At 43.7% G+C, this 25,995-nt stretch overlaps 3 protein-coding genes across 8 annotated transcripts; 2 read left to right on the forward strand and 1 right to left on the reverse strand.

Moving 5' to 3' along the window:
- Positions 1-85: 85 nt before the first annotated feature.
- Positions 86-8,508, reverse strand: LOC130383031 (heterogeneous nuclear ribonucleoprotein Q). 6 transcript variants are annotated; one of them, XM_056591033.1, is made up of 13 exons: positions 8,340-8,425; positions 6,693-6,852; positions 5,681-5,799; positions 5,447-5,554; positions 5,134-5,247; positions 4,770-4,946; positions 4,146-4,281; positions 3,465-3,670; positions 2,684-2,833; positions 2,470-2,591; positions 2,018-2,385; positions 1,637-1,689; positions 1,381-1,520 (listed from the first exon to the last, which is right to left on the reverse strand). In XM_056591033.1, the coding sequence occupies exons 2-12, from the start codon at positions 6,838-6,840 to the stop codon at positions 1,667-1,669; spliced, it is 1,671 nt and encodes a 556-aa protein (XP_056447008.1). In that variant the 5' UTR covers positions 6,841-6,852; positions 8,340-8,425; the 3' UTR covers positions 1,381-1,520; positions 1,637-1,666. The 6 variants fall into 6 exon arrangements, with proteins under 6 accessions (XP_056447005.1, XP_056447008.1, XP_056447007.1 ...); XM_056591032.1 differs by having other exon boundaries at positions 1,381-1,523; XM_056591034.1 differs by having other exon boundaries at positions 1,382-1,523; positions 1,637-1,672; positions 8,340-8,508.
- A 3,747-nt stretch (positions 8,509-12,255) lies between these two features.
- On the forward strand, positions 12,256-13,318 carry cga (glycoprotein hormones, alpha polypeptide). The gene is made up of 3 exons (XM_056591037.1): positions 12,256-12,364; positions 12,732-12,916; positions 13,229-13,318. Exons 1-3 carry the CDS (start codon positions 12,268-12,270, stop codon positions 13,316-13,318), a joined length of 372 nt encoding a protein of 123 aa, XP_056447012.1. The 5' UTR covers positions 12,256-12,267.
- Positions 13,319-14,397: 1,079 nt separating this feature from the next.
- Positions 14,398-25,210, forward strand: znf292a (zinc finger protein 292a). Its single transcript, XM_056591021.1, has 8 exons — positions 14,398-14,604; positions 16,363-16,517; positions 16,966-17,044; positions 17,201-17,336; positions 17,588-17,790; positions 18,061-18,197; positions 18,393-18,534; positions 18,626-25,210. The coding sequence occupies exons 1-8, from the start codon at positions 14,455-14,457 to the stop codon at positions 24,728-24,730; spliced, it is 7,107 nt and encodes a 2,368-aa protein (XP_056446996.1). The 5' UTR covers positions 14,398-14,454; the 3' UTR covers positions 24,731-25,210.
- Positions 25,211-25,995: the final 785 nt, after the last annotated feature.

Raw genomic sequence — 25,995 nt, forward strand, 5'->3', positions numbered from 1 at the left:
TAGAGTGACAGGTTGGAGATAAACATCCTGGTGACTTCTTTATGATCAGGAAGATGTCATTCCAAACAGTACGACACAGATAGAAATCAAAAACTTTATTACAAAAATAAGTTACACTCACCTCCATTTTACAGTATAAAACAATTTATTTGCAGGAATGCAAAAAACGTTGTTGGCCACCAACAATAGTTTAAAACTGCTAACATCTTTTTTTCAAAAGGTGGTTGTAATGATTTTATTGAAGAGGGAGTTAACTGTATACAAAACCGGGGATTGAATAGCACTGTTTCCTTTTTGCTATACCTGGAAATAGAAATCATTCTCTGCAGTATCCCTTCTCCCACGGCGTGACGCTGATCCCCCGCACCAGGACACTAACAATAGGCACACATTTCGCGATGGCGGGGCAATATGGCAATTAGTATTCATTCAAGAGAACCTTGAAAATAAATATGAGTGACTCGCGGTGGTCAGGTGTGATCTGAGATCTTACATGATTGGGACGATTACTGGGTTATGGAGTTGTCTGACATTATTCTGTTGCTTCATTGGTATTAATATAAAACAAATCCACTAGAATAGTGGTTCCAAAGGGACACTGCAGGGCGTATTAAAACAAAGTTGGATGCCCCCTGTGGTGTTGAAGCCTTTACAAAAGTAACTTTTTTTTTCCTTTTTCGAAAAACTATACACCAGTAACTACATACTCTGAGCGCCACTGCTGCCGCTCAGCTCAAAATAGGATGGAAGCAGGGCTGGTTCTGACTCATCTGATGAGATTGTTTTGCATGCCCAGTTTGACTGTTTGCAGTGTCAGAGCCGCAGCTAAAACGCCTATATTACATTAAGTACATTTTTTTGTTTTGCGCTGCTGCTCTTGTGCATATTTTGTAGGGTGAAAACGAGCCCTGCTTCCATCAATATAGTTTCCCTATTTACAGCACAGGCCGGGTAGTGAGGTAGTCAACCAACCCTTAAAGACGAGCTCTGAAAAGAACAACTTTCCTGGAATGCCTGACTTATCCAGCCAGGTGGGTACGCCCTAAAGACCTGCAAACGTTCCTCCAAACATCCAAACCATTAAGATTAACAGGATATTCAGACAATTAGCACAAAAATATACAATAGCATCAAGCTCCTTTGAGCCACTTCAAACCTAAGAAACTTAAAAGTGCAAATTCTTCAATAATTATTTAAAAATGGCATGTTCTGGGGCGGGGAGAGGGGCGATTGTTGGGGCAATACATGGAGCATGGTATGGAGCTAGGGGCTAGGAACAAGGTGGGGCAACCATTCATTATCCTCCGGCATTTTCTTTTCCAGGTGGCAGTTAGAGAGAGGGGGGGGGGGGGGGGGGGGGGGGGGGCTAGGAGATGCTTCTTCAGTAAGGCTGGAATATCGTTGGAACTTTTCGTTGAAGTTTGTTTTTCTATCAACATCCATTGCAGCTTACGGTGTAACCCCACACAGCAAGTCCGTCTCCACGTGGACAGGTCAGGACCGGCCGCGCCCCCGCTTCCCTGCTGGAACCAATCAGAAGACGGATCACATGAGACACATCACCCCGCCACTCACCATGGGATGATTCAATGGAGATGGAAAGCTGTTATTAGTACTGGTTCCCCCCAGAACACACCTTGTGGCAGCGCTGGAGGCCTGAGTGTGTCTAGCTCTGAAAGAAGACACCCCCTGTCAGGGTTTAGGGCATAAGGACCGTTTCAGAAGTCAAGCAGTCCAAATTTTATTCAACACCAATATTACTCGTCTTCGGGGGCAACATAATTGATTACAAATGCTTAACTTTAAAGCGGATTTGGCCTATGTCCCAATCTTCGGACAGAAGCCACAACCTATGGACCCCTTCAGTCCTTTCACTTCTGCAGCCCTCTCATAGGAAGACGATTAAGGTAAAGCTAATGTTGCCGTAGCAACAGAACAATACAAGTGGATGGGAGAGCCTCCTTTACCTCAGAGTCTCCGGTTCATCCTCCTCCTCATACCCTCACTGTGAGCTCACCTCTGCTGGTCCCAGGACCTCCTCGCTGGGAGAAGCTGGCCCGGCCCCTGGGCGTGGCTCCGCCGCGGCCTCGAGTCTGGCTGGTGCCTCCGCGTACTCCTCCTCCGCCTCCTCCTCCACCTCCCCCGCCGCTTCCTCCTCCTCCACGGCCTCCCCTTCCTCTCCCGCTCACTTGGTAGTCGTCGTAGCCGTAGTAGGGGTCGTCGTAACCGCCCCGGTAGTTGTGGTAGTCGTATCCGTAGTAATCATAGTAGTCTTCGTAGCCGTAATAGTCTGGAGGGTAGGAGTAGCCGCCGCGGCCCCCCCGGCCCCGGCCTCTGGTGGGCGGCGGCATGTGTGGGGGCCCGTAGTAATAGTAATCGTCATACCTAGGAGAGAGGCACACAGTGGTTAGAGATCCCCCCGGCTGAGTGATTAAACAGGGCCTGGCCCAAAGCGCAGCTTATCCTTACATTTGTGTTTTGGCTGCTTGTCGGAGCGCTTTGCGCTCTTTCCTCTTCTGGTCGGGGGGCTTGGCGAAGACGATCTCTATGTGTTCCCCCTCCAGGTCCTTTCCATTGAGGTCAGCCAGAGCCTGTCAGAGCATGACGGAGCGAGAGAGTTGGAGACGGTCCTGAATGGCTGCAGAACCCTTTAGACGGAGACTGAACGTTTGAAACCCCTTACCTTCACTGCGCCGTCCCTCTCCTCAAAGTGAATGAAGGCGTAGTCTTTCAACTTCTTCACCCTCTCCAGCTTGCCAAATTGACTGAAGGTGCTTTCCAGGATCTCCTCTGTTACTGTACTGGCTAGGTTCCTCACAAACAGAACCTTCACCTGGAAGAAATCATTCAAAAAGGTTAGTGATGAAGGCTGTCAATTTAGCCAAATACATACCGCTACAACTCTGATTACATTATAGTATATCAAGTGTACTGAAATCGAATGTCTCATATTGTGAGCGTTTATACTGCGTGACTGGCTCACCCACGGTCAACCTTAGCTTAATTCATCTTAACCTACCCCACAGCACTTTACCTTAGCCTACTCCATCCTACCCCACCCCACAGGACTTTACCATAGCCTACTCCATCCTACCCCACCCCACAGGACTTTACCATAGCCTACTCCATCCTACCCCACCCCACAGGACTTTACCATAGCCTACTCCATCCTACCCCACCCCAAAGGACTTTACCGTAGCCTATTCCATCCTACCCCACCCCACAGGACTCTACCATAGCCTACTCCATCCTACCCCACAGGAATCAACCTTAGCCTAATGCATCCTTCCCTACCCCCCAGGACTTTACCTTAGCCTAATGCACCCTACCCCAGAGGACTTTACCTTGGCCAAGTGCATCCTACCCCACTCCACAGGACTTTACCATAGCCTACTGTCTCCTACCCCACCCAACAGGACTTTACCATAGCCTACTGTCTCCTACCCCAGCCAACAGGAGCTCACCTTGGCCATGACCTCCGGGTCGGGGTCTTCGATGGGGTCGGCCCACTCCACCGTGACCACGTTGCCCCACACCTTCACCTTGCCGCTCATAAGGCGGCGGCGGGCCTGGGCCGCTGTCTTGTGGTCCTCGTACTCCAGGAAGCAGAAGCCGCGGTTCTTCTTCTTGTCGTCTGGCTGGTGATACAGGATGACGTCGTTTAGGCCCTCTGTGAAAAGGAGATTCAGGGATATGTTTACCAGGATTTATCACAGGGGATGATTTGCTTATGTTAGCATACGCCAACCGACAATTTCCCTTGCAGAAAGGATTGCCTAATAATTATATTTCATATGATCAGCAAATGATAACAATGTTAACATGCAAGATAAAACCCATCAAATGACAGGTCTGAAGTAAAGAGAAAATAAATTCTAGATGCCAATTGACACAAGCCTTTGTCCAGTCAGATCTTAGCGGTAAACCGTCACAGCGACCGAAGTCCCTCGGTGATACATAAATGAGGTCATCATTTGGACACAGTTAAGGTACTGGCAACTCAATTAATTACCCACTTAATGATAGAATGACTAATTTAACTCCTTAAACTGGGTCATCAAGACAAGTAGCCAAACAATTGGATGATTTAAATATTTTGTTGCACTTGTTTAATCTCGTGGGCAAAAACCGCGACCTGGACCTACCTGTGACTTTTGCAAATTCCTCCACAATCTGCTCTTTTGTTTTACTCTTGGGGATGGACCCCACAAACAGTCTATTATTGGCCACAGAGATGCAGACACCGATGTGTTTTCCTGGTCGAATTTCATTGTTGTTGCACTGTAAAAGATTGGAAACCACAAGAATAAGCAGGCAACCGGCGTAAGATGGTGAGTTGGTTATGATTCCATGTTAGCATCATCACGACGTGCCAGAGATCGCGTACGAGTATTGTTTAGCAGGATTTATCACAGAGGATGGATCTGCTTATTTTAGCATACCCAAACCGACAATTTCCCGTGTTGAAAGGATTGCCTAATAATTCTATTTTTTTATGATCAGCAAATGATAACGATGTTAGCATGCAAAATAAAACTTGTCAAATGACAGGTCTGAAGTAAAGTGAAAAACAGTCTAGATGCCAATTGACACAAGTCTTTGTCCATTCAGATCTTGGCGGTAAAACGTCACAGCGACCGAAGTCCCTCGGAGATACATTAATGAGGTCATCATTTGGACACAAAGAACATTGAATGTACTGGCATCTCAATGAAATACCCACTTAATCTGGTGGTACAGGGATGTGAGACGGGCTAGATATGACGTACCAGTTTAACGGCCTCCTGTGCAGCGTCTTTAGTGCAGAACGTGACGAAGGCGTAGCCTCGGTTCAGGCCGCTGAGAGGGTCCATCATCAGGCGAAGGTCCCAGATAGGACCAGCCTTCTCGAACAGCGGGACCAGCTCGTCTTCAAACAGGTCTCTGGGGATCTTGCCAACGAATATCTGCCAAGTGGAAAGAGATACAATTAAAATCAGAGGAAGAGTTGTGACCCACGCTGTGGTTGTACTGGTGTGTGCGTCCTGTCAGGTCTTAGCGGTTAGTCATCATTGTAACCAAGGTTACTACAGAGTAGACATGGTCATCATTTGGACACCAGGTAGAGTAGGCGGTGATCAGAGAGGGCCGTACCTCTGTACCAATGGTGGGCTGAACCCCGGAGTGGGCCGACTCTGGGGGGGGGCCCCCATACTTCCTCTGGCCTGTGGTCACATCGAGTGTGTAGCCAGTCCTCTGCAGCAGGGCCTGTCAACACCATGGAGGGGTTTAAACGCAGTGAGACTGCCGCTCTTCAGGGAGAGCGGTTTAAATATAGGCGTACACCAAGTGGATGGTCAGCAGTGTTTGTGCTTGACTGCAATGTTGCTTTGATACTTGCTACTACCCAAATATATTCCAACAGTCAAGTAACAATAAAGGTTTCCAGGGTTCAATGTGGACTCACTTTGATTTTGGCCTCGTCTGGTCCTTTATTGGAGTCTGACACTTTGGTCCCTTGTTTCTCTCGCTGTCTGTACGTCTTCATAACTCCACAAAGAAAGGCACTTTTGTTCTTCAAAGGAACCAGAATAATGTATACCATCAGAACAACACTTCCACCATCTCACGTTGTGCTGAAGAATGCAACCCCAGTTTATTAGGATCCTCCAATAGGATGTTATGACCAGTGTCATCATACCTGAACATGTGAGAGGTCGCTCTCCTTGAACTGCAGCAGGACTTGCAGAGCTCCGTCCTCGTTGAACTCCTTCAGGGCCTCGATCGCCCGGTCATCCAGGTCACTGTGTGACACCAGTCCTGTTGGCAGCCGAACGCACAACGTACACAACAAGCAGCTGACAATTAAAACCAAATGGAGCTGCAGTGCCTTTCTATGATCAGGATTTTAGGCCAACTTGATAATGCAGTAGGCTTTTATGCTGTGATGGACCGTTAACCCATTATAATTGTGAATTTCTGGTCTAATGGAGAAATGTTTAGAAGGCAGGCTGTACTTTATTCCCTAACCAGTATTTTTCGCCCCACTAATCATAACAGATGTGAGCGTGAAACACGATACGCATGTTCCTTCTATGGTGTGGCTCACGCACTTAATCAGTCTGCCAGCATTTGGGTCTACAGAGGCGCCATCACCTGTCCCAAACTGCCACCAAGCAGACAGCTGCTGCTGCTATTGTTTCTGATTTGTCCCCATCTGGTTGAAATAGCAAGGCAAAGTGATTTCCCACCATTACACCCAAGTCCTGAAATGACCCCTGGATTGCTACTGAAACTCCTCCCTCTTGTGAGTGTGCATATCTTACAAACGTGAGTAGGGCAAAGTACACCATGTAACCATATGCAGGTGATATTTTAACTGTCTTTTTAGAGACATATTTAAATGGTGATTAGGGCCAGGTGAATATATTATTCCATCCAATTGAACACTATTGTTACTCCTGAGAATAAGAATAAAGTGTTATTACAGTGAGAGGAACAACTTAAGTGATTTACAATGCAACTTCACTAGAAAGTGTATAAATAAACAAAGTGTAGCACTGCAGTACCCATTTTGGTAAGAAACCACAAAAAGTTGCTTTAAAATAACCAATTCCCACATTCAAAAAGGCAAAGAAGATAACAGCACATGCAAAAGTTTGCATCAATAAAATGCAAGTATATGAATATACAGAGACATTCATTTGTCTTACCTGCTATGTAAATTTCATCTAGTTTTTCAGCAACTTTCTGTGGTAAACCAGCTTCTAATAAAGTCTGGAAGTGCTCAGAATGGGTAACTGCAGCAGAGGTGTCCATTGGTTCTTCTGGACCATTTCCATTAATATGTTCTGTGGCCATGTCTCCAGAAATCTGTGTAAAGGCAATGAGCCAAATGAATGCGTGATCGTGGTAACATGTGGATGTTGTGTGGACAAACGGCTTGTACATGGGGAGGGGAGGGGGGGCAAAATCATGTATTTAGTGAATTATATTTGCAATGAATAAACTTGGCTTGAGTACGATTATGCAACAGAGACCAATTTCAGGCAGTAAATCAAACCTGACCCAAATATGTATAGAGCACAAAAAAAGGTTAGACTTTGTCTTTGTCCTCAAAACTACAATAACACTGCATTACTCAGATCTTGAAGCTATACAAAACTAATGGCAATTTCAGAGTGCATTAATTGTCAATACACTTCTGAAAGTTGGCAATACCAGTTGAATATTTGTGAATACGGGAATCTCATTTGTTTCAAAGTTCGTGCATGCAGAACCAAGTGGCTGTTGCAGCGGTCCAGTGTATTCTCCAAAGTACATGTTAGCTCTGCTGCTGCCTCCAGCAGGCTAGATGCTCATCCACGTGTTCCTTCAGCGGCTGAGCCCCAGCTTCCGGTGGCTGACCAGTGAACAAGCATGTATCGTATAGCATACTGTACCAAAACTGACAACAAATCTAACTTGAAATCATATGAACTGGAACGGTGAATCTATAACTAAAGTTTTTATTTTACGCTTCCGTTACAAAATTAAGACATGATGCAAGTTGCTACTATTTATCATTGTTTGTCTGTTTCTGGACTGAGGGCCAATAAGCACATTAAAGTGATTCCTTATCGATCTAAGTTACTGCACATGCTTTCCGTGTGTAGCGAAACATCTTCCACGATGGTCGAATAACATTTTAATGCAGCCCCCTATATAAAGACAGACCCGGCCACCTTAACAACCCATCCGTGCATCGAGACGTACTAATATTATTGCATATAGCAGCAGGCTTCAGTCAGAGGGAGGGGCTGTTTAACACGTTGGTGCTAGCTAGCTAGTCTGCACGGCTAAAGCTACTGTTGCCTACTCTTTGGTTAGAAGTACAATAACAAAGCTCATCCATTGTCGTTCGTTGGAAGTTGGTCGAAATAAATATTATATCCTACTGTATCCATGTGCACACGTTAAACAAACAATGAACCATAAAAAGCAGCACCACACAGGAAGCTTGTTTTCAGCAGCTAACGATAGCCACCGTGACAATGAGCCGATCTGTCAGACGGGCTAGCTCCACTTAGCATCTTCGCTAGCTCATCTGCTCAGCATTATATCAAGTCCTTCCTCAAACGCAATGTAGCGATGTTAACGTATCGATAGCTAAACCAAGCCGTACACCGTGGCCGTCCTCCCGGGGGCCCGCTAAGGCAGAGCTAGCTGCGGGTCCGCAGCGTGCCGCCGGAGGGAGAGTCCATTTTCAAAACGCCGGCTGGAGAACTCAGCCAGTTCACATTGTTTCAAACACCAGCACCGCGCACACTTCAGGAAACCAACTATTCAACATTCCTACGACTAATTGACATGTGCCATACCTGCCGATGGATCACCAAATTGTGTTGTGTTGATAATTTCGGAAGATAAATGTGATAATAAAAAGAGAAAAGTGTAAAACTCCCGGCACTGGTCCGGCTCCAGTCATTCACTCTTGAGGATGTAAAATGGCTGCCACGTTCACGCCGCGAGTTTTGTCTCGTCGACGGGGTTTCTGGGACCCCGGTGCACGGGCTGGCCCTGTGCTCTACTGTACAGCGATACCGCGTGGTCCGCTGTAGAGTCTGAACTGGGAATGAGAGGGAATGAAGTAAATACGAATTAGAGGTTGTTTCTACAAGTTAATATGTATTAGAGGCTGTTTCCACAAATAATTATGAATTAGAGGCCATTTCCACAAATGAATATGAATTAGAGGCTATTTCCACAAATATGAATTTGTGGCTATATCCACACATTTAAATGAATAAGAGGCTGTCTCCACAAGGGAATATGAGGCTGTTTCCATAGTGAATAGGAATTAGAGGCTGTTTCCACAAGTACATATGAATTAGAGGCTGTTTCTACAAGTATTTATGAATTTGAGGATGCACAAATGGATATGAATAAGAGGCTGTTTCCACAAGCGAATATGAATTAGAGGCTTTTTCTACAAGTGAAGATGAATTAGAGGCTGTTTCCAGAAGTAAATATGAATTAGAGTCTATTTCCACAAGTGAATATGAATTAGAGGCTGTTTCCACAAGTAAATATGAATAAGAGGCGGTTTCCACAAGTAAATAGGAATAAGATGCTGTTTAACAATTTAATATGAATCAGAGGCTGTTTTCACAAGTGAATACGAATTAGAGGCTGTTTTTACAAGTACATATGAATAGAGGCTGTTTCCACAAGTATATATGAATTAGAGGCTTTTCCAGAAGGGAATATGAATTAGAGGCTATTTCCACACGTGAATACAAATAAGAGGCTGTTTCCACAAGTAAATATGAATAGAGGCTGTTTCAACAAGGAAATAGGAATTAGAGGCTGTTTCCACAAGGAAATAGGAATTAGAGGCTGTTTCCACAAGTGAATATAAATGAGAGGCTGTTTCCATAAGTAAATAGGAATTTTAAGCTGTTTCCATAAGTGAATACAAATTAGAAGCTGTTTCCACAAGTGAATATGAATTAGAGGCTGTTTCCACAAGTAAATATGAATTAGAGGCTGTTTCCACAAGTGAATATAAATGAGAGGCTGTTTCCATAAGTAAATAGGAATTTTAAGCTGTTTCCATAAGTGAATACAAATTAGAGGCTGTTTCCACAAGTGAATATGAATTAGAGGCTGTTTCCACAAGTAAATATGAATTAAAGGCTGTTTCCACAAGTCAATATAAATTAGAGGCTCTTTCCAAAGGAATAAGAGGCTAGTTCCATAAATGCGTATGAATAAGAGGCTGTTTCCTCAAGTGAATAGGAATTAGAGGCTTTTCCAGAAGGGAATATGAATTAGAGGCTATTTCCACACGTGAATACAAATTAGAGGCTGTTTCCACAAGTAAATATGAATAGAGGCTGTTTCCACAAGTAAATAGAATTAGAGGCTGTTTCCATAAATTAACACAAATTAGAGGCTGTTTCCACAAGTGAATATGAATTAGAGGCTGTTTCCACAAGTAAATATGAATTAAAGGCTGTTTCCTCAAGTAAATATAAATTAGAGGCTCTTTCCAAAAGTAAATAGGAATAAGAGGCTGTTTCCACAAGTAAATACAAATTAGAGGGTGTTTCCATAAGTAAATAGGAATTAGAGGCTGTTTCCACAAGTGAAAATGAGAGGCTATTTCCATAAGTAAATAGGAATTTGAAGCTGTTTCCATAAATGAATACAAATTAGAGGCTATTTCCATAAATTAATACAAATTAGAGGGTGCTTCCATAAGTAAATTGGAATTAGAGGCTGTTTCCACAAGTGAATACAAATTAGAGGCGGTTTCCACAAGTAAATATGAATTAAAGGCTGTTTCCACAAGTCAATACAAATTAGAGGCTCTTTCCAAAGGAATAAGAGGCTAGTTCAATAAATGCATATGAATAAGAGGCTGTTTCAACAAGGGAATAGGAATTAGAGGCTGTTTCCACAAGTAAATATGAATTACACACTGTTTCCACAAGTAAATAGAATTAGAGGCTGTTTCCATAAGTAAATAGGGATTAGAGATTGTTTCCACAAGTGAATATAAATGAGAGGCTGTTTCCATAAGTAAATAGGAATTTGAAGCTGTTTCCATAAATTAATACAAATTAGAGGCTGTTTCCACAAGTAAATAGGAATTAGAGACTGTTTCAACAAGTAAATAGGAATTAGAGGCTGTTTCCACAAGTTATTACAAATTTTAGGCTGTTTCCATAAATAGATATGAAGGCTATTTCCAAAAGTAAATACAAATTAGAGGCTGTTTCCACAAGTAAATATGAATTAGAGGCGGTTTCTATAAGTAAATATGAATTAGAGGCGGAATAGTGTACAGCTACGAATAAAGTATCGTAGTGGCCCCCCGTTGCGATACTACAGTGGCATAAATATTTTGTATGGGATTTAAGTGTCTTTCATAGAAATTTGTTTAGGATGTGGTGCATGGTAAAATGCTTTTTAATGTATCAAATTTGTGAAAAAAGTATGTACACGTCTATGTGTAAGGTCGTCTTAGAACAGATTTCAAATTAGTTAATAAACTGATACCCTACAGTAGACCTTGGGTTTTCCAGGGTCTGTGGTCCCACCTGCCACCACACTGGGTCACTCTCGTAGATCATTTGGTACGTAGGACCACTAAATGACTTGGTCTTATTCCAGATACACATTCGACTCATTGTTGTAGGAAAAAAACAGCCATCGGATCATGGAACAATCTCCTCACCTTGTCAATAAACAGGCACCAAAAAAGGGTTGTTACGGAAATACAGTCAAGCACTGAAATGCAATTATTTTCTCAAATCATTTTCTTTTATTTAGCTCATCATTTACACTCAAACAATGAAATGGCCTGTCTTTATTGATGTATTAATAGGTTCTACCATATATTTATTGTTGTTTTGTTCACAGGCTTTATTAGCCACACAACCAGGGTCACACTAAAATTTCAACTCAACTATGATAAGATACCCATTGGTTCACATCTATCGGTGAACAGGTGGTTACACTGTTTGAAATGAATTTCCAATACCCATTTGGTTCCTCCTTTTGTCCAGAAACACTTTTCAAATGTAAATATAAATGGTTGTGGCTTTGCTTTAGCAAAGCAATGGTTTGCTTAACTTATTCTTAATATTCGTATCTTCTATGCCCTGCGTCATCACGGCACAGTCTGTACCCGGTGGTTTTAATCAGAGAAACACTTTGACTCTCAATGAGCTGGGAGGATTTAGTTTTCCTTCTAGCATCATGCATGCACATTATGTGTCCAAGGCAAACAGTAATGTAAGTGCAAATTAATACAGTGGTCCAGCAAATTCATGAACTAATGACCCCCTTCCACTTGCTATGACAAGACCAATGATAACCACCCAGTTACCTAGTAACCCCTCCCCCGGGATTAGAAGTATTAGGTCAGGACGGAAGGATGATTAGAGTGTGTTTTGACTTCTCGCCGTGGGTACTGGTCTTTTTTCCGAGTGATTATGAGCCAGGTAGCTAAGTGGCTGCTGATTCAGAGAGATCTCGGATAAGGTTGTAGGATGTTATCTAATCCCAGCAGTGTATATAGTCTCAGGGGGCGCCTGTACACGGTATTGGAGCCACTTCCCCAAGCCAGCATCATCCAAGAGAACAGGTGCGTTGCTGCTGAATTCATACTTCTCTACAATGTTATTCTATTGTATCATTTAACCTATTTTTTCAAACAAAATGTCATAGTTGAGAGTTTATTTTTAACCAACCTGTTAATGTCCCTGCTTGATATTATAGTTAACATTCACTTCCATCATGACGGCTTCAATGAAAAGTGCCACGCTATCTGCTCTCCTGCTATGTTTCCTCCTCTACATCGCGGACTCGTATCAGAACACAGACATGTCACGAAGTAAGATATCTGCTGTCCAATTACACTGTCCACTATTAATTCAACATTTTATTGTATTTTTGTATGGAAATGTGATACACTTACAAATTAAGAAACCTGGCTATGGACTGATGTCGTATTATTAACAGGGCTTAATAGAATATAGCCTTTGCATATGTGTGCTTTGCAGGGTGCATGTTTCCCATGTATATCAACAGAGTCTTTGTTAGGAATATCCACGTTTTCATTGTTGGTTATTAATGTAAATGATTAAGAGTAAACAGATTTTTCATCAGAATGACGGCAATCATATAAACCTCACCTAAAGTTTTCTTGTACCTTGTTTGTTAGTTGGTTTATTAATCCGGGGTCATTGATGGTTTCCCAGTGGGCTGCGGTGAATGCACTCTGAGGAGAAACCCTCTGTTCTCTCGGGAGAGACCGGTGTACCAGTGCATGGGTTGCTGCTTCTCCAAAGCGTTCCCCACTCCCCTGAAGTCCAAGGAGGCCATGATCGTGACAAAGAACATAACATCGGAGGCCACCTGCTGTGTCGCATCACGTAGCACTCCGGTATTCATCAACTATTTCCTGAAGTTTTTTTCATTATGTTCAGGAGACTGAAATAAACTTATATTGTAATGACTTATTATTAAAGCTGTAACACATGAGATAAGATACACATAATTAATCCAGGATGGACTATGTGTCCTCACACAGCAGCATAATTACAGGACAGTCAAAGTATTTAAAAGGAGATAATAAAGTAGAGGCCATCGTTATTATACGCCCACTGTAATGTGGCAAAGCTTGTACAGTATGTGATGCAGCACATGAATGTATAACCAGCTAAACTCCTCCCTGCTTTTCTCTGTCCTCTTTCAGACCAAGGTTACCTTAGGAAACGGAAACACAGAGTTGGTGAAGAACCAGACCGCCTGCCACTGTAGTACCTGCCGTTACCACAGACAGTAGAGGTGGAGACTGCAGCTCGTCCCTGATCTGGAAAAGAAGTTCAGCAACAGATTGTCTTCATGATGTGCGCGTGCCTTCACTCTTCTAAATGTCTGTAGCTCAACATGCACCTCTCTTGTGTAAATACAATAATATCTCTCGGTAGATTAAATGATAAATTATAGAAATAAACTTTATCAAAACATGTAGACTACATCTTCACTTCTTTGGTGTGAGCAATGGTATTAGGTACCTGTTGATGTCAATGTTATGCCGGATTATTGACAATAATCAATCATCAAAATCAAATGAAAATGTTCCAAAAATATATGACATGCAAACTATTAAGCTCACCTTGTTAACCATGTGCGAAAAGTTATTGGAGTAACCAAATGTGTTATGGGATATTATCCATTGGTTGATTCGCAACACATACATTTTAATTGTTTTTTTAATATATATTAAGAACCTAAAAACTATTTTTTGTGTATTAGTTATATTGATTGCTAATTGTATTAATGTGTGTATTTATTGTCTGTTTGTACTTCCACTGATCTATAGGGCTCATTACATAAAGAAAAGCTCTCTAAATAAGTTGATTAAGTGAATACTTTATGGTGTAACAATGTTACACCAGTTCATGTATTTTGGTTCGACCAACCAAATACATTAACGGTATTTGGTTGGTTGAACCCCTTATCTCTGGCTGCTGAGTTGTTTGGAGATATAATATGTTATTCTGTATTGTAAGCGTGTCTTATTCAATTTAAGAAATAAATGCATAACATAGTTGAATTCAGAACACTTAGAAAAATTAGTAGATCATTTTGGTCATACATTATCAGCATTCAGTATTTCCCAGGATCATTTTAACCATATTCACTCAAATGCCTCACTAAAACTTGGAGCAAGTGGTAATAAAACCAAAGATTACAGACCATAACACTGGTCTATAGTATAAGGTAGGGTGCTGGGTAAACGTCGGAGCCTAGTTTGTAGATTACCATCTTGTGTCATTGTAAGGTCATTGATGCTTTGTTGACATCAGAGAATGTGGAGCACACACTCTGGCGCTCCCCTCCCCCTCCTGCGTGCCCGTGCGTGTGCGCGTCTGGCGACGTAACATCTGTGCGTACGCGGTCGTGATTGTTGTGAAGATGGCGGAGGGGGAGACAGAGAAGGAATATGATACACGGAAAACTATCGAGGGACTCCGAGAACGTTTTCAGAATTTGACCGCAACACTAAAAGAAAGCTCGGGATCGTCGTTGGAGGCCTCTTTGCATTTCTGCCAGGAGTTTTGTCAAGTAAGCTTGTTTCCTCCGCGTCGTCCCAGCCTGCAGCCTCCTGCTTCCTGGCCGAGGATGCGCGTGTACGTCGGCTACAACAATGTAGCTAAGCGGCTAGCAAGCTAGCTGGCTAGCTAGCTAGCTGCCTTTTAAGATGAGATGGAAAACCGTTCCTCTGCTATTTGACCCGTCCGTTATAACGCTATGTGCCAGTTGCCAGTGTTTATGTGCGCATTGGTCGGATTATCGTGTGGAGAAGTGACCTTGATGCATGAGCGTTGATCCCGCAGTGGTTTTCCTCCGGGCCGGAGGTCCAGATGAAGCTAGCTGGGTGCAGGTCCCAGTGGTCATGCTGGGAGGACGGGGGGCTAGCGACATACTGAAATAATCCATGCATGTTTGCATTGCATTTAGGTTAATGAATGGCACTGGACATGCACGTTCAAACCGATTTTTTTTTAATGATTCTTGCAGATCTTAAATCGTTGCATACATTGTCTACTTTTGATAGTCTGCGTTATTTGACGAAAGAAAAGAGCAGTGATTTTTTTTTTAAACAAGGTGTTAGCCAAGGCCGCATGCCCCAATTACCGTAGTTCACGATCACTGGCCTGTAAAAGCTCAGGTCCCATGCCCCAATAACCGTAGTTCACCATCACCGTTATGTACGAGCTCAGGTCCCATGCCCCAATTACCGTTATGTACGAACTCGGGTCCCATGCCCCAATTACCGTAGTTCCCCATCATCGGTCTGTACGAACTCGGGTCCCATGCCCTAATTATCATAGTTCACCATCACCGGCCTGCAGAACTCGGGTCCCATGCCTTAATCAGCGTAGTTCATCGTCACCGGCCAGCAGAACTCGGGTCACAGAAATAAACATTCCTGCAGTGGACAAATACATGCATTTTATTCTGGAAAGTGATCACCACGATGTCTCATAGCTTCATTTTCACTTCCCATCATAAAAACTGTAGCTGATGGGAGTCAGTTATAGAATACGTTTCGACAATATCTACACGAATTCAAAGCCGTAAAATGAATTCCATTTTGAGGTCCTGATGAGAATTCTTATGCATTTCCATATAGATCTGATTTGATGTGTTTTACTTTACCCTAATCCAAAATATGATGATGGTTGCTTGGTCAAATCTTGTAGAAGTTATAAATGTGCAGATATAACCATTGCCACTCTGAAGTGTTAAGCTCATTGAGGATCTATCTTATGGCTCAATGACATGGAAGGGGAAATTGATGAGGAGTCATTAAACAAACAAATCAATGAGCAAGAATACAATATAACGTGGATAAGAGGTTCATCATTACATGATCCATTTAAAAAGTACATGTACACTACAAACTTAATGTGATCTACCAAGCTGTTTCTTTTAAGTATGGAATTATAGTAACCTTTACCAAAGGTTTATTGCAATGGACTAGAAGAAGAAATTAGAAACTTGATCCTAGAATTCATCTTTTATCTCTTTCCATTATTTTTCTCCATTGCATTTAAAACTTTGCATTTCCTTTCAGATATAGAAACGGTCTTTGACAATTAAAGTGCAAGTTCTACCTATCTTGGTTTTCTAAAGTAGCAGATGATCAGTTCTATGTGGTTCTGACCTGACTTGCATTGCTTTACATTGTATACCATTATGAATGACTTTCTTATGGTCTGATTTAAAGTTACTTTATTCACATCGAGGTATAGATGTTGTATTAGTGGTACCATCATTAATGGCCTCTATTCCCTGGTGTTTACATTGGTATGGTAGGTCTTAGTGGAGAATGCTGGTCGGTGGAAGACGGATGAAGACCCCCTGCCCCTGCTTGAGGTCTACACTGTGGCCATACTCAGCTTCGCAAAGGCCACCTCGTGTCTCTCCTCTGAATGTGAAAATGTGCCACTTCTACTTGAAAAGTTAGCACTGTGAGTACGGTATTCTGTCCAATCCAGACACTGCGTACACTTGTTAACAGCTCTATTTCACTGTTCTACCCAAACCCAAAAGTTTCCTTTCCATTCTGTGAGTGTAACGATCCATGTAGGTGTTTGCTTGTGTGTTCAAATCTACTGTGTGTCTGTTGTTAAGCAATTCAACCATGTTGTTAAAATAGATAAATATGTGACGGTAAAATATAAGACACACCGGCATGATTAAAAAGGGTTAAATCCTGGGGTTGTCCACAAATTTCCTTCATGTTTACAGAAGCACCATCAAGGACCCTGCCCTCATTCTCCTTCTCTTCCTTGTTATTGTGATGTACAACTTCTGGCCTTGAAATTCGTATATTTAGATCCATTAGACATTTCTATGCATGGTGTATTGTATCTGTCCTTGAACTATATTTTTCTCTGCTGGATGGTGAATTCACAGGAGTTGTGTGGAGTTGCTACTTTTACTGCCCCAGCACGTCCCTGTTGCCTTATGGGAGGAATTCCAGTCCTCCATGAAGGTCAGTTTAAAGATTTTAACTCAGATTCTGAGATTCTCCTTTTTTTATTCTCCTCACCTCAACTCCTGCCTTGGTGATGAAATCAGATATTGTTGTTAAATGGTTGCAGCACTCTGTGGCGTCTAACCATCTGCTCGCTTTCCTTTCCTTCCCAAGTTGGCACACAGCCTTTCTCAAGAGACGGGTCACACTCAGCTCTGCGGGCTCTCTGTCATGGCTCAGCAGGGTGGCGTGTGGGCCAACGCCACTCTGAGCAGCATCCTGGCCAACGGATCTCCTCAGACTGATCATGGTCAGTTCTGGGATAGATCTCAGTGGGTGTTGCCCGGGATCATCATACAATCAATGCACAGAGCATTAAACACAATCTGATACTCCATTGAAGTCCCTTTTTGTTTCTTGTGCTCAGCATTTTGCTAACATTATTTGCAAGGGAAAGGTGTTGCATTTGTTTGGAAGAAGAGATGTGGTTTCTTAGATCCGTTGTGAAGTTAATGTTTGAATGAGTAACCGTTTCCCTCTGCTTCCATCTTTCTTTTTTAGTACATGAATTTCTGGAGTTGGAAGGTCCTATGCTGCTCAACATGAGACTAAAGCATCTGATCAAAGTGGACAGTATTGAAAAGGCTGCGGTCCTTGCTAAGATATGCTCAGAGTACCCGGGATATGAAGGAAAAGGGAACTTTAAGCAAATCTACTTGGTTTGCATCTGCATGACGAAAACTCAAGAGCAGCTCACGGAAGAAGTAAGTGATTTAGTTATCCTCACCAAGCACCTGTTGAAGATCATGTTGTCAAAATAATTGCTTTTGGTTTTTCTTGCATGGTAATATGGTGTTTTCCTTTTTCAACAATGTAATAGTTTACCTCTACTATGTTTCTCTTTACGTTCTGCTCCTTATAATAATTGTGTATATAGATATTGTACGCATGATTCCCACGTGTAGAAATAGTGTGATTCTTCTTCTATACCCATTCCTGGGATTAATGTGTACTTCATCTTTGTCTCATCCCAGATCACATCCATCGACTGTAAAGATGCTCTGGACATGATCTGTAACCTTGAGTCGGAGGGCGACGAGAAGGGAGCCTTGTGTTTATGTACTGCCTTCCTCAAGCGACAGCTTCTCCAAGAAGAGGTTTATTGTGCCTGGTGGGTTTCCAACACGGGTTCGAGCTCCGTTCGTGCATGCAAACACAGAGGACGAGGTTCTCTCCCACCCAAACCAAAGATTATTAATCTCTATCGGCGTGATTAATTAGGATGAATAGGTTTCTGAAAATGTTGGAACCAACTGAATAGATTGACTCGGCTAACATTTCAACTGGTGTTATTCTGATTTGCCAGGGAACTCACGCTGTTCTGGAGTAAGCTGCTGATTCGGCTGGAGTCCTCGACGGATGTTTTTCTGGAGCAGAGCAAGAAGATGACGCTGCTGTGCAGAAGCGTCTGTCACATCCTGTTCTTCATCAAAGTTATACAAAATGAGGTACATTTAAAAAACGTTATATCTATATGGTCTGCTTTCATGTTTCCAAAGGAACTGACTTCACGTTGTTTTTTGATTTTGTGTTTCTCAGGTCGGAGAGGTGGGGCTTCCAGTGTGTGTGGAAATGTGCATTCAGGCCGTTAAAATGACGACCAGTGACCATAAGGACAGCAAGTCTACCATCTGCAAAACTATTTACTGCCTCTTGCCAAACGATCTTGAGGTGAAGCGTGCGTGTCAGCTGACTGAGTTCCTCCTCCAGCCGACCGTGGACTCCTACTACTCCGTGGAGTCCTTGTACAACGAGCCGGACCAGAAGCCAGAGGAGGAGGGGAACCTGCCAGTCCCTAACTCTCTACGCTGTGAGTTACTGCTGGCCTTGAAGACACAGTGGCCTTTTGATCCCGAGTTCTGGGACTGGAGAACATTGAAGCGCAACTGCTTGGCATTGATGGGTGAAGAAGCGGCCATTGTGTCGTCCATAGACACGCTGAACGACGCAGAAGAACAAGAGGAGGAGAGCGCGCTGGCCAAGGCCCCGGAGTACAAGGACCTGGAGGACTTTCTGTTGAACACTACAAACGAACTGAATGAGATCACAGATGAAAGGGAGAAGAATAGAGAGGCTAAAAAACTAAGGGAGCAAGGCTTTGTCTCTGCTCGGTTTCGCAATTGGCGAGCGTACATGCAGTACTGTGTTTTATGCGACAAGGAGTTTTTAGGTCACCGTATTGTGCGGCACGCTCAGAAGCATTTTAAAGATGGTATGTATCTGTGCCCGATTTGCGCTGATAGTTTTGAAAGCCGGGAGGTTTTAGAGCCACATGTTGCTTCCCATGTCAAGCAATCTTGTAAAGAGAGACTGGCTGCAATGAAAGCTGCTAGGAAGGTTGGCAAACCAGTTCAGTCTGCTAAAAGTCCGTTAAAAAATGTAAAGGTGGCCGTAAAAACCAACCTCAGCCCTGTCAAAATAGAACCTTCAAACGGCAATTATGCCAGTATTGACACGCAAGTAAATCCAACCAGCCTCGTCACCCAGGAGCAAGGGACGTCCGAAACACAGCTCAGCCAGGATTGTTTCTGTCCAGTTCAAAACTGTTCAAAGGCATTCAAGTTTTTCCGTAATCTCATGGCTCATGTAAGATGCCACAAGGATGATGCAGAAGCAATACGTTTCCTAGAGATACAGAAGCAGAAGGTGGTGTGCCAGTATTGCAGGCGGCAGTTTGTTAACGTTAAACATCTCAATGATCATCTGCAAATGCACTGTGGGATCAAACCATATATCTGCATACAGCTTGATTGCAAAGCTAGTTTTAACTCCAATTCTGAACTGCTCATGCATAGGAAAACGCATCCAGAATTCCAGGCTCGGTGTATGCTCCCTAATTGTGGACAGATTTTTAATGAGGCCTATTTGTTATATGATCATGAGGCCCAGCATTACCTTACATACACGAGCCAGACAGTCAACTGTGCAAAGGTTTTAACCTCGCCGTCCCAATGCCTGTCTCCCCAAGGGAATCATGGTACACATGATGTGGTGAACAGTCCTCCACCATCCAACGAAGTCCTTCAGCACCCCCCAAACGTTCAGGCCGCCCCCCAGGACACCCCTAAGAAGGATGAGAAGTGCTCTGCCTTCGTCCGCCTGGAACGCATCGACACAGAGGCTTATATGAAGGACGTGGCCATGGCGAGCACCTCACCCTCCAAGTCGCCACTGACCTCGCCCAAGGAACCTAATCCTTTAAGGGTGAAACACTCCATCGAAAGCATGCTAAATCAGGATCTAGAGGCGGAAGAACCAGAGAAATGCTATACTCCCCTGACTAATCCCGCCCCAGCAACAGTTGATGCAACAGAGCAACAAGTTCAGCAACCGACCATAGTAGTTGAGCACGTGGAGAATCCACCAGTTTACCCTGTTCCCCTCACAATAAACCATGTAGATGGTCCGCTGAGAGAAGACATGGATAATGGAGTTACTCATGTCTTTCAGAAAGTGCCACCTCAGATTCTCTCTCCATCTCAGATAAAAGCTGAGAACCCATGCTCCTCACACGGCTATTCTCCTAGCATACCAGCTGCAGCTGGCAATGAGGAGGTCATGCATTGCTGCCCATATAAGGACTGTACACGTGCATACAGCACAAATAAAAGTCTCTCACGGCATGTGAAGAAACAACACCCTGAAATATTTGAAGATTGGAAACTGGCCAAGAAGTACAACAAAGTGGTAAAAATAACTGCAAAGAAAATCTCCAACATGGAAACGGCATCCCCCAGTCAGTCACACAGATCCCCGACTCCACAGATACCACCACTATGCAACAAGGCAGGGATGCAGCAGATGGATTATCCTCTGGGATGTTCAGGCTCACCTGCCCCCTGTTACCCTGGCTCAGTGGACCCAGTGCCTATCACTCCAATGGTGAATCCTACCCTCTATCCATCATGGGGAAGCCCAGGGAATTCTGCTGGCCTAATGAATTCAGAAGGAGCCCAGGATTGGCCTTCATCTCCTATGAGTAACTGTTTTCCTGATGTCTTTAATGTGGCTGAATATCCGTCCCGGAGTTACCCCCAGTGGCAACCAGATCTCTATCAAACCACGGCCCCTCTCCCGGCTGACCGAGACCATTCACTGGCAGCTACACACAGTGGAACCATGACACATGTTGCTTCGGATTCAACTTTGATGTCTCAGTATGTATCTAGCTCACTAATGCTTGACAATGTGGCCCAAATACACAATGGTGGGCAGCAATATGTATTAATGCAGCCGGAGGCCAGTGTTGACAGGGATTCAAGAAAGACGAATACCAATATGACGGGCCAGACCGGTCACCCCAGTAGCATTTTAACAGTTGAAAACCTTCCGGTTGAAACGTACCCCCCTCCATACAATCCGAACGCAGCAACCAGTCTGCCTCCAGAAACAAAGGAAGACCTCCCAATGAAATGTCAGACAGACATCCCAGAGCCCGAAGGTGTACCGAAAGCCACCTCCGTCATTCCCAAGGCTACGACACCCAAGGTGGAGACGCCTGCCCTTGATCCGATCGACAGCACGGTCAAGGTTCTGCTCAGTCCACAAAGTGTTATTACCGCAGACGTCCCGTTTGAGGAAGAATTGAGTACGGTCGAAGGTGAGGCTAATCCCTCCGATGACAAGAGCAACGATGCTGATGCACCGAAAGGAAAGCGAAACAGACTGAGCAAGAGAACCAAATGGCCGGCGATAATAAAGGATGGTAAAGTCATCTGCAGGAGATGCTTCCGAGAGTTCACAAGCACCAAGTCCCTCGGAGGTCATCTATCAAAGCGGTCTCAATGCAAGCCGTTGGATGAAGTGGATCTAACGGCTGACCTACCCACATCATTCCTAGATTTTCTCAATGACCCTCTCGTCCCCGATACTAATGGAGCAATATTCAACATGACCAATGGAGAGTTCTCACAGGAAAGCTGTAGCTTGACCACTTTGACCACGCCTCACCTGATTAAAACGGAGCCCCAGAATTCAATGATAGACCCCTCTTCTGCTCCGCTTCCTTCGGCCTCCAAGGAGCTCCCGCCCGGTCAGACCAACAGCGATCCGAAGGAGAAGGAGTCCATTGCCTCCTCCCAGGCCAGGCCCCGCAGTGAGGATCACTTGATGGAAATCTCCAAGGCCTTTCAAAGGTTGGATTTAATTGAGGCTGCACAGGAGAAGTTGAAAATGGAAAAAATGGCCTTAGCTCAACATGTCGTCATCATAGACTCCTTATCTGACCATGAAAAAAGTAAGACTCAGAAAGAAAAACGCGAGGAGAAGTCCCGGGAAAAGTTACCCAAACCTTTTAAGTGTGATCAGGATGATTGTGAGTTTTCATTCATGACGAAAGAGGCATTATTCAAACACTTGGCAAAAATGCATGATTACACCAATGATAAGATAGAAGAATTGAAAAGGACTCCAGTGAAGTTTTCGCCATACCCCTGTCAGATTTGCCCTAAAACATTTACCAGAACGACGGGCTTGAGAATCCATTACGAAAAGGTTCATCGCCTAACAAAGCCAGAGATGTTGAAGCTAAAATTCAGTGCACGCAATAGGCGTGTATTCAGACTAGCCAAAGAAGATTGTTATAGCAGCCGTACCACCAGCGCTGCGGAGAATACAAGTCGTACAACGAGATCTTCACTAGGAGTACCTGGCATTAAACAAGAGCCACTTGATATAGCGATTGAAACTCAGACGGACCATGAAGACAACGTCATGATGGTCACGGCTGCGTCTGATTCTGCAGACGATGGTATTGCCTGTGAAATATTAACTGTTACAAAGTTGCCATCCCCTCTTCACTATTTGAGCGACGGGCAGAACTGTGAAATGAGCTCCTCATCAATGCCTGATCCGGCTCAAGAGGAACCTGGAGAGGCTCAAGCAAATCCGGGTCCAGAACCAAACGAGCAGCATGGGGAGGCAAGCATAGAGTCGAATCTCCATGAACCATCTGACCAACCGAGTGGTTCAAAAACCTCTCCCACAAAGGAGGAGCACCACAAGAGAGAGAAGCCCCAGAAGAAGATGGGGCTGAAGATGGGCGACCTAGACAACGCCTTCAGCCCTTATAGACCGTATCGCTGTGTTCACGAAGGATGTAACGCTGCGTTTACCATTCAACAGAACCTTATCCTCCATTACAGGGCTATGCATCAGGCCTCCTTGCCCTTGACCAGAGCAGAAGGGGATTCTGATAAACACAGTGTAACGAGCGGACAAGAGAGCTTGGTAAAAGATGATGAAGTCAGATGTCAAGTAAAGGATTGTTCCAGAGTGTTCATGGGAGTCCCTAAGTTAGTGCAGCATTACCTTTTACTTCACAAATTCACACGTGATAAAGCCACTGCTATGATGTCCAGCATGAACGTAGGAACGTTTAAATGTGATCGGGAGGAGTGCTCTCTACCCTTTGAGTGTGCGGACAAGTACATTGAGCACATCAAAAACTTCCACAAAGAAATCGCAATCTCTGAGAGCGGGTCAGTGGACACGACATTTAAGTGTGAGTATGACGGATGTGATTGTGTCTACACTACAAAGTCCAACCTCCTGCGACATCTGATCAAGAAGCACGAGTACGTCTACGATCCGAAAAGCAGTGACGGTAGGAGAACCAAGTCAATAGGCCTTTTTGGCCCGGAAACCAGCCCGAAAGAAATCTTTGAAAGCAAGTACAAAGTAAAAAAGAAAAACCTAAAAAAAAAAGAGGTCAACTCTATAGATCATTGGAGCAGCTTTGGAAAACCTGCTCTCAAATCTCACGAGGAGGCGTCCGCCCTGTGCACCAAGAAGTCCTCCCTGCAGTACCCTTGTATGATAATGGGCTGTGACACCGTGGAGCGGGCCGAGAGGAGCATCTTCAAACATTACACCACTCATGGCCTCACAGAGCGGTACATCGAGGACCATAGGAGCCAGTTTATATTCTGCAAAAAGTATTCCCGTTCCAGGTTCAAAGATGCAAACAAATCTGAAGGCATGTCCACAAGCTCTTCGTCCGAAGTTAGTGAAAACGAAGAGAGTGAAACCGAAGGCGCAAAACCCAACGGCCCGAACGCAGACGACCGATTGGCCAACGACTACGGCAAATCATCCACCGACGAGAGTTCAGAGTCTCAGACTTCCACCGTGACCGAGGGGAATAAGAAAGGCCGTCCTAGGAAGCCTGCTCATCCAACACCAGCTTGCACAGAGCGGATGCAGACCCTCAGAAACCGTCTGACTGTTAGCAGTTCCAGAGATAACTCTAATCCTGGAACTCCCTCGCCCCCAGAGGAGCAGTGTGACGAGGGTCTCCTTCCCGAAACGTTTAAGCCTTCAGAACTCGAAGATTCCTTCTTAAAGTTTATAGAAACCTCAGAGTCAACCCAAGCTTCCAAACGGAAGCTGAGCGATAGAGCCGGTGTTGAACTGCCAGCCAAAAAGCCTCACTCTGTCAAACAAAAGTCTGCTCAAAGGGGGAAAGTCTCGGATGAAATAAGTGACAATGCAAATGCAGTTGACTTCAGAAATCCCCTTAATCTCAAATCAGTTAATAACGTTAAGATTTTAGTGGATAAAACATTTTCAGATGGTGCCGACCTTTTACTCAAGCAGCTACAAAATATGAGACCCATAGTTATCATAAAGAAAGTGGTTTTGTAGTGGATCGTAGCCTGGGCTTTATTTTCAACCTCACTCAGGATTCGAGAAGGTAAATGCTGCAGAATTGTTTGTTGATGGTGCATCAGATTTCCAACTATTAAGTGGTCCCAGTTAAACAGGAAATTGACAATTTTGTACTTATGAAATATATGTCTTGGATGATTTTAAGTATGTACGTTAGATATAATAACCAGGTAATCTTTAGGGCATAGATTTTAGAAACATGTTTGTATTTATGAGCTTAGTACTGAAGAGTTTTTTTTCTTTTCTAATTGGAGACTTTTAAGAACTGTTTTATATATCCCTATGGGATTTCAAGTATTGTTTGTATTTATTTTATCCTTTCTCAACACTAGTAGACCTATCTGTAATATTTACATGTCTTCCACACAGTGTTCAATAAAATGTAACCTGTACCTTTTTGTAAATCTTGGATCGATGGATTATTTTTGTAACTCAGATAACCAGCCTCTGTTGGGACGGGACAGGTGGGGTTAGGACAGGTAGGGTTAAGATGGATAGGGGTAGGGTTAGGACGGGTAGGGTTAGGACTGGTGGGGTTGGGGCAGGTAGAGGTTTGTTAGCGTTTTACAAAGAACCATTATAGTTTTATTTTCATAGTGTGTTATCAACTAAAGAGCTCTAGTCTAGTTTTAGTAATGTTTTCAGGTACGGAAATGGAAAACCTTAAACATACTGCGGCCTGGTGAGGGGAAGTGCTGAATGTTGAGTTTAAAAACCAGGCAAATAGTTAAAAGAATCAATCAATTACAACGCTAGACATTATACAACTTGTATTTCTTTTAACCCTGTGAATCCTGACTAAAACCATACAAGATTATCTAAATTAATTTCCTTTCATGTAGACCACTTGATTCAAGCAAACATCAGTACCTCATTGGACCACTTATGTTTTAGTACTAACACCAGTCCTGAAAAGCGTCTGGACTTGTGTCAACTGGTATCTATTTTGGTGGTCACACAAAATAAAGTTGTATGGGTTTGAGATAAGTCAGACACTACAAACATGGCCTCTTTGTATTTCCGACCAAGCCAAGACAGACTGAAGGTTAACCTGATGATTTAGAACCTGTAGGTGTGGCTTATGTACCATCCCACCCATTTCCAATATAAATTGAATGCTTAACTTTGTTGAAGAGATGCTTCATGAACCATCTCCAGACGTCAAGCTCGTTGAGCCTGTGACTCTGCATAAACCATATGTTGAACAATCGCCACTCTCTGACCCATCCCTAGCCCGAAAC

This window comes from Gadus chalcogrammus, chromosome 5 (genome assembly GCF_026213295.1).
Source record: "Gadus chalcogrammus isolate NIFS_2021 chromosome 5, NIFS_Gcha_1.0, whole genome shotgun sequence".
In the NCBI taxonomy this organism is placed as follows: domain Eukaryota; kingdom Metazoa; phylum Chordata; class Actinopteri; order Gadiformes; family Gadidae; genus Gadus; species Gadus chalcogrammus.